Consider the following 8,017-nt stretch of genomic DNA (forward strand, 5'->3'; position numbering starts at 1 on the left):
TGCTACCTTGGATAACCCAGCAACAATCACATAATCAAATTAAATAAAACGAATAGGCTACTTGACCACCGTAGTACGGTAATGTATTTATACATGTACCATCTGAGCAATTAGTGTTATCTGTATGAAAAATTGTCAGCAAGCGCGTGTCGAGAAGTTGCCACTCTACATAACAACATATTGCCACCACAATCGACACTAACGATGTACTAAACACTCCTCTCTAACAAACAAAACTATTGCAATTTCTACTTTTATTATTCGCGATTAACCCATTACATTATATACCGTAAGTCACAGGAGTTAGGGCTAAAATCGTTCGCTTTGTGATTGTCATACTCGCTCCATGTGGTCGGTTGTACGTCTAATTGGAGTTTCTAAAAGAGAACGCCGCAAGCGCAAAGCTGTGTAGATATAGAAATGTTTTAATTGTTTGCGACGCGGCTCGTGTTTAAGTGACATATTCGTAGTTATTCAAATCTCCTTATTTTTTGACACTCGTATAGACACTCTATTAGATTTTATGAATGCCACTCGTTCAAGTTCAACTAATGACATTGATAACGTGAAGCAATTTGCTAATTACGAAACCAATTAAGAGCTGGATCACGATGTTGATATTTTTTTGTTTGGTAGTATATAATTAGATACGAATGTTACTTATTCGGGAAGTCCGAGTCTCTATCGTGAGGTAGGTAATGTACAGCCTACATCTCATGTGTTGGGTGTGATGGGAACTGATCGAATCCCATCCCACAGTGCAGTGATGCAGGTCAGCACAAGAGTATGCGATACTAGGTATCACATACTCATCCCTACCAGCATCCCTGCACTGTGGTCCCGAGGCAAATCGATATCAGTAGGATTACTGTATTTGATTAACCCCCCGATACAGACGCTGTGACTTCTTTTTTAATGTATGATTTCATGGTTATACTTTATTCTCAACGAGGGATATGTTAATCGGAAAACATAATATACACGGTGACTTGATACCTATAGGTGTATATAGTTTTAGAGGGGTGAAAATATTTGCGAGTTTAAAAAATATCATAAACAAAGTATATACAATGTTGAAATTTTCGATGGGCCTTGGAGGGAAAGTACTTGAAACACTGAAAATAGCAAATATTGCTGAAAGGGTTTATTCCTTTATTTTTAAAAAGAAAAAAAAACTGCATTCAAAGATTTTCTCAAATTCACTTGCTTAGACCGGGAATCGAAATAACTCAAAATTGAAAACACATAATTAAATTTGTTATTTCATTCTCATAACTTTTACATTGTCATAACTAAACCAAATTTTAACGGAATCACTATACCAACTTTCGAATAAAAAAGAATTATCAAAATCGGTTCACTCTGTCGTGACTTCCGATGTAACGAATCCAAATTGTCAAAACCATTTTTCGGTGGAAAAAAAATCGAATTTTAAAAAGTTATATCTTTTACAGGTACATAAGGATTTCTTCGGTCGTATAGTGCCGCTATCGCAGGTTCATAAAAATGGTAAGTGCTTTTTGTAAACTTTTTGAAAAGAAAACGCTACTTATTTTTTTGGCTTTATAAACAGTAGTAAAAGGGTTTGTTTTAAAATAGATTGTAGTTAAATTAAATATTGAGTTGTCAATAATGATTATAAAACATTTATTATTTGAATAATTATCATCATCAGCATCTCCTGTTTTAAAATAATCCGAATTTGTGACATCTTTTAAAATAATTTACCCCGAAATGAGTTTTCCTCTTATTTATCAGCGACATCTTGAAAATGTGATTAATATCGAGATAATAACAGTGAAAGCTAAATGATATATTCGTTAAAATTTAATTCATCATTACAATTATTATTACCTCGATAAAAGCCCCAAAATATGTTGACGTAACTCTATGAGCGCGTATAACCAGCTATTATTTTCAATTATCCACCGGCAAGGGTTGTTAATATTCATTGTTGTCAGCCGACGGGAATCGAACACCTGATACTCGGTAATAGGACCGATTGTGTGCCATTTAGATATTAATCCGGCGTAATTTGGGCACGCGTTGTGTCCAATTTGGGCGCATGTTGCTTGCGGTCCAATATATTGGACACTTTTTTTCGTATGTCGACTGCTGAATTTTAATTTACAGAAGAAAGGAATATGCCCAATGCCTATTTGTTTGGGCCGCGGTTGCGCAATAAATATTTATGTGCCTCAACATGAAATTGATATATGTTAGGAAAAACTTTTAATATCAATATAGTTTGTGAGGTTTAGAATTACCAATCTTAAACAACGTATTTTTAATCGGTTTCTTTTTTAATAGATTGAGTTGTTCTCGTAGAAGGTCAAGTTTTGGTCAAGTTCAAGTTTTACGCAAAGCGAGCGAAGCCGCAGGCGGAAAGTATTCATATATGTACCTTGTACATCTTCTATCTATACATATAATAAATCTGTAGAAGGGTCAATTCTGTACATTGAAAATATTGAAAAAATAAATAGCAGGGGGTGTTACTGGATCGATACCAAACCCAAATATGTGATTAAAAAAATTTTTGTCTGTCTGTCTGTCTGTCTGTCTGTATGTGAAGACATCACGTGAAAACTAACGGTTCGATTTCGATGAAACTTGGTATAATTATACTTTATTATCCTGGGCGTAAAATAGGATACTTTTTATCCTGAAAAAATACGAAGAAAAAAATAATCTTAATTTTTCAGTTTTATCCATAGACGTTGTTCTGTAGAACAGCGAACACACGTTGGGTATTATTATAGGCCTAGCCGTATTTGAGTCCAATAGATATTTATAAGATGTTATTGTCAGAGTTACTCAAAATGGAGAAATAAACCATCCACGCGAAGACCGACATCCGCGCGGACGGAGTCGCGGGCGGAAGCTAGTATAAAATATGATAGGTATACTTATTCAGTCTGTGATGGACACATACGATTTTAATAAACATAAATAAATACACATGAGTAAGTCGGTGTGTCCTTAATATATTTAAATTTCAAAATCATTATTTTAATGAATTAAAATTATTTAAACTTTTAGTAGATATAATATATCTACAATGTGATGCAGAATGTCGTCATTCAATGAACATCGTCATTGAATGACGACATTCTGCGAGTTGTCATTTAGTCATGCAATTAAATATCTTCATTCAATGAACGCGCTAGTCATTCAATCAAGGAGCAGATTCAGCCAGATGACTGTGACATATTATAGGTAGTATAGGCCACTTGCAAATGTACTCCCATAAACATGAATATTGGATACATAAGAATTACATATTCATATCTCAAACGCGAGACTCAGAACGATTACATAAAGCCGATGGAACAAAACAACGGGGCAAGTTATAATGAGCTGCTGTAAGCTAATTGTTCTCGGCGAAATTGACTTATTGTTTGATTTAACGGGGCCGTTAAGGTCGCCGTGTACATGCTGCTCTGCTAATTTTACTAATAAACGCGAAAATTTGTAAGAATGCATGGATGAATGTATGTTATTCTTTCAAATAAACTACTGAACCGATTTCAATGAAATTTTGAAAGGTATGTAGGTAGCTGAAGACCCAGAATAGGACATAGGCTACTTTTCTTATCCTACAGGAACGGGAACTATGTGGGTTTTTCAAAAAACGCGGGCGAAGTCGCGGGCGGAAATCTAGTCACCTAGGCAACGTATATCATGAACTAGCTGTGCCCCGCGGCGGAAAAATATTCAAATGTATACGGTTCTGATTTTCCCACGATTTTATTACTGTATAATATGTATAGATGTAGGTACAAAGAGTGGAAAATACGTACATAAACACAAGTCGTACATAAACACAAGCGTATAGCGTAGCAATTCTTCGTAGCGATGCGATACCGTAGCAGTTTTTAGCAGTAAATCGCCTCGCTTTTAGTGTGTTCCGCCCTTATGGATCTCATTATAATACCCCGGCTCCTTACTTGATTTTAGTTAAATGCTATTAATCTGAGCTCGGATAATGTGCGTCTATTCGGTTTGTTCTTAATAATAAATTGCGCCTTGTTTCAGCGAACCGACGAAGTTATTGATTAGTTATCATTTGTTGAGTTTAATGCGCTAAGCGGTTTATTATTAAGCTATTGCATAGCTTCTATCGCGGGCCTTGAGCGCGGGGACCGAATGAGAAATTCCGTAACGAAAAAACCTCACGCTCCCTTTTGGCTTGAAGGCATGCAATAGCTTTACCGCGGCAGTCCCCGAGTGCCACACGTCTTTTTTCATTTATTTGAACATTCATTTTTTATTGGAATAATCACCGCGGCGTTCTTAATTTAGTACGAGAAAAATAGTAAAATTAGCGGAAATAAATCGTGTAGTTTTGAAAATAGCTACAGTTGTTCGTTGTCCCTCGACATGTCCAGATGATCATATCGAAAGTCCTCGAACCAGGACCTTTTTTTTAATTTTGCTCATAAGTCTAAACCTGCACAAATAGCGTCACGGTTATTTCTAGGAAAATATTCTACATAAAATGTCCTTTAAATTATGTTCTATTCTATTAAGTCAAGGGTTTTTTACATTTTTGCTCATAAGTCTAAAACTAACCTAACTAACCATCTAAAAATAAGATAAGACCAATTGTACTATAAGAATGAAGGAATAAATAAATTTATATTATTTTGTGTTTTGTTCCAGACGCAGTTGCTGACGTCATATCGTCGAGTAGCATTTTCTACCAATACAGGGAAGGGTTCAACAACGCTGTACGAAGAAATGTTCGGATGCGCGATCTTTTGTAATTAAATTGTAATTAAGCTTGTAAAGTGTGTAAAAGACAATAAATTATGTACTGTGATCTGTGGTTTTTTTATTTTGGAATGTTACCCAAGAAAATATAGAAGAAGAAATATTTATTTATTTATTTAGCCCTTATCTTCCATGACATTTAAATACAATTTATAACAAAAGATACATAGTACATGAAAAAAAATTTATAGTGCAATTCGTTTAAATGTCCTGGCCCCTTTCGGGTATAGGCCTCCTCCAACTGTCCCCATTTCCTCCTGTTTCCAGCTGCCTTCATCCAGTCTTTGCCTGTCAGTTGCAGAATATCATCAACCCAGCGAGCTCTTGGTCTGCCTTTCTGTCTCTTGGATCCTGGGCCTATCCATTTCGTGACCTTTTTTGGCCATCTATCTTCGGAGTAGCGGGCGATATGTCCAGCCCATTTCCATTTTAAGCGCTGTGCATGTTGTAACACGTCTATTACTTTGGTTTTTGCTCTTATTTTTGTGCTGTTGACTTTGTCTATGGTCTTGATGCCAAGGATACTCCTTTCCATAGACCGTTGGCACGTGCGTATTTTTGACATTGTAATATGGTTAAAGATCCAAGTTTGGGCACCGTATGATAAACAGGGCAACAGGCACGAGTCCATTACTTTTTTCTTTAGTTTCATTGATAGTTTTGATTTTAGTATTTCCTTGTTACTCCAGTATTTATTCCACGTCAATTTGATTCTCCGGTCTATTATAGAAGAAATATAGGTACTTATAGGAAATTCAAATTAATGGACTCGAATTTTCAACTTTTATATTTTCGAAATTGCAACTTGTTCATAAAGCAGAGTCTAGCGGAAGATCTAGTAAAACCTGTTGAATTTAAAAATTAAAATCTCGTTATACTCGAAAAGTCCCATTTAGCTCATTTCTATGTGTTTTAGATATTATTAGATATTTGATTTTAATAATAAAGAGCAAAAGTATAATACTTATAGCACACTAACTTCATAAAATAAATTTCCTACCAACAGTAAAGCATATCATCAATTATAATGTATACCAAAGTCCAGAGCAATCATTTGTCAATTTATATCGATATTTAATTTTTATATTGAGAGCCAATTTATGCGCCAATTGCCTGATTGAATATTTTGCAAAAGTCAAAGAACAATTGAAATTAATAATAAAATAATTATTGAACACCACTTAAAACTCACTCAAACTATTATCTCCAAAACGTTAAAAAAAATTGGAATAAATCTTCTTCTTATACATATACAATTCTCATGTCACAATATTAGTTACCATACTCCTCCGAAACGGCTAGACCGATCATTAAATTTGGTGTGCCTATTGGGTCTGAGAATCATCTATTTTCACATCCTTTTTTTTTTTTTTTTTTTTTTTTTTTTTTTTATAGTGGGGAAATCTTCCAAAGATACCCACGGCCCCCGGGGAAGGAGCCGTGGGTTATGTCGGATTCTTACCGACTAAAACCCCACTGTGTTCCGTCGAGCCGCTTTAGTGATGGAGCCGCGGGTATTTGTTGGAATTCTTCCGCGACTATTTTTTCACATCCCTAGAGAAAAGAGTAAAGCGCGTCACACACGGTGAAGATACTATAATATTTTATATTACATTAATATAATATTTTATATTACAGTATCTTAAGGTATCCGGTATTAGCGTTCTGACCATCATTTTTCTTTTTGTCATTGCGTACTACGACCCCTTTTTTTTTTTTTTTATAGTGGGGAAATCTTCTTAGATACCCCCGGCTCCCGGGGATGGAGCCGTGGTTATGTCGGATTTCTACCGACTAAAACCCCACTCTGTTCCATCGCGCTGCTTTAGACGGAACTGCGGGAACGGTTACGACTCTACCGCGTGTCCCGCCCAGCAGATGCCCGTTTCCAGGCCCACCACTAGAACCCCCCTCGCTGGCGGCTGGTGGAACGAAGGCTTACGCCACCAACGCGCAGACAATGGATCTTTCCCCGCTCCATCATCCGCGTTCCCCTGAACCACCGACCCCATCACCATCCGGCCGGAGGGTGCACGCCGGAAGGTCCTCCGATGTGTGAAATACACGTCGGGGGACCCTCCGGCGCACTTTTATAGAGATTACCTCGCAGCCCCCACCTCACCAGAGGTGGCGGCCCTCGGTCCGGCCCCACGGACCGGATTACGAGTTGGCAGACGGCCGTTTTACAGCGACCGCCACCCCACACCTCTCTGCAGGAGTCTCCGCGCGTCATCACAATGACGCGTCGGGATCCCGCCCTCCGCTGCACGGCGTGGCTTGCTAAACCAGCGAGCCCGCCGCGCCGCGACCTCTGGCCGCCATCCACCGCCGCATAAAAGCCGGCTCCTCTCTGGCCCACAAAACAGGACCTCTGCCGTCGGGTCAGTCGAGGCTTTCCAACCCCAACTGCCGTTCAGCGCCACCTTTGCCTATTGGACACGGGGTCCGCCAAGCCACGACCTCTGGCCGCCATCCCACGCCGCACACAGCGGCCGCTGGGCCACACCTAGCCCTGGCCGTCGGGCCGGTTGAATCTCCCCGACTCTAAACCAGCCGTTCAGCCCCTCGCTGGTCCAATTTCGCTTCACTCAGAGGGCCATAACTCTGAGCTACTGAGCCCCTCCGCCGCGACAAGGCCTGGACCGTTGGGGGGCGTACTACGACCCCTGTAGAACCGCCATCCTGTTACAAATAACCCGAAATTTTGTGGTTCAATTTTGTGGGATAAAATATTATAGTATCTTCACCGTGTGTGACGCGCTTAAGGCAGAACAACGTTTGCCACGTAGTACCTATTCATATAACATACAGAAAACCACATAAAACATAACTAACACTATTGTCTCCAAAACGCAGGTGTAGTACAAAACAAACATTTACATTATTTAACGGCTTCATTATTTAACCACTCCATTACCATTTACCATTCATATAAACTTTCCTCATAAATATATCGCATTTTCAGCCGGTTTCTGTGATTAATTGCTTTAGTTCTGATCTACGATTGTTGTACGACTTTGTAAAGGATTGCCGCGAGTTGTTAAATATTTTATGAATCTTCCCGTTGCGACGAACATTAAACTGATATTTTATTGTTTAAGATATATTCACACGACTTCTGTAGCGACACATTATTTTGTAAGAACATATGTTTTGTGCACAGGCTTCCTTTAATTGAGATTGCTTTTAAGCTCTTTCGTAGGTATAAATCCATATAAATCATCGTTTAAAATATAAGATA

The 8,017-nt window shown here is 38.4% G+C and overlaps 1 protein-coding gene across 1 annotated transcript in view; it reads left to right on the plus strand.

Annotated features, from left to right (window-relative positions):
* The window catches only part of cutlet (chromosome transmission fidelity protein 18 homolog), a 29,921-nt gene extending 25,103 nt beyond the window's left edge, over positions 1-4,818 (plus strand). The window contains exons 15-16 of the mRNA XM_090111549.1: positions 1,455-1,509; positions 4,666-4,818. Coding sequence (XP_089967675.1) covers positions 1,455-1,509; positions 4,666-4,769 — 159 coding nt within the window. The 3' untranslated portion in view covers positions 4,770-4,818. The remainder of the gene's footprint in view (positions 1-1,454; positions 1,510-4,665) is intronic.
* The last annotated feature ends 3,199 nt before the right edge of the window (positions 4,819-8,017 follow it).

Source organism: Colias eurytheme, chromosome 17 (genome assembly GCF_061535395.1).
Source record: "Colias eurytheme isolate Ceu_HAF_F1 chromosome 17, ilColEury1 Martin Lab GWU primary, whole genome shotgun sequence".
Taxonomy (NCBI): Eukaryota; Metazoa; Arthropoda; class Insecta; order Lepidoptera; family Pieridae; genus Colias; species Colias eurytheme.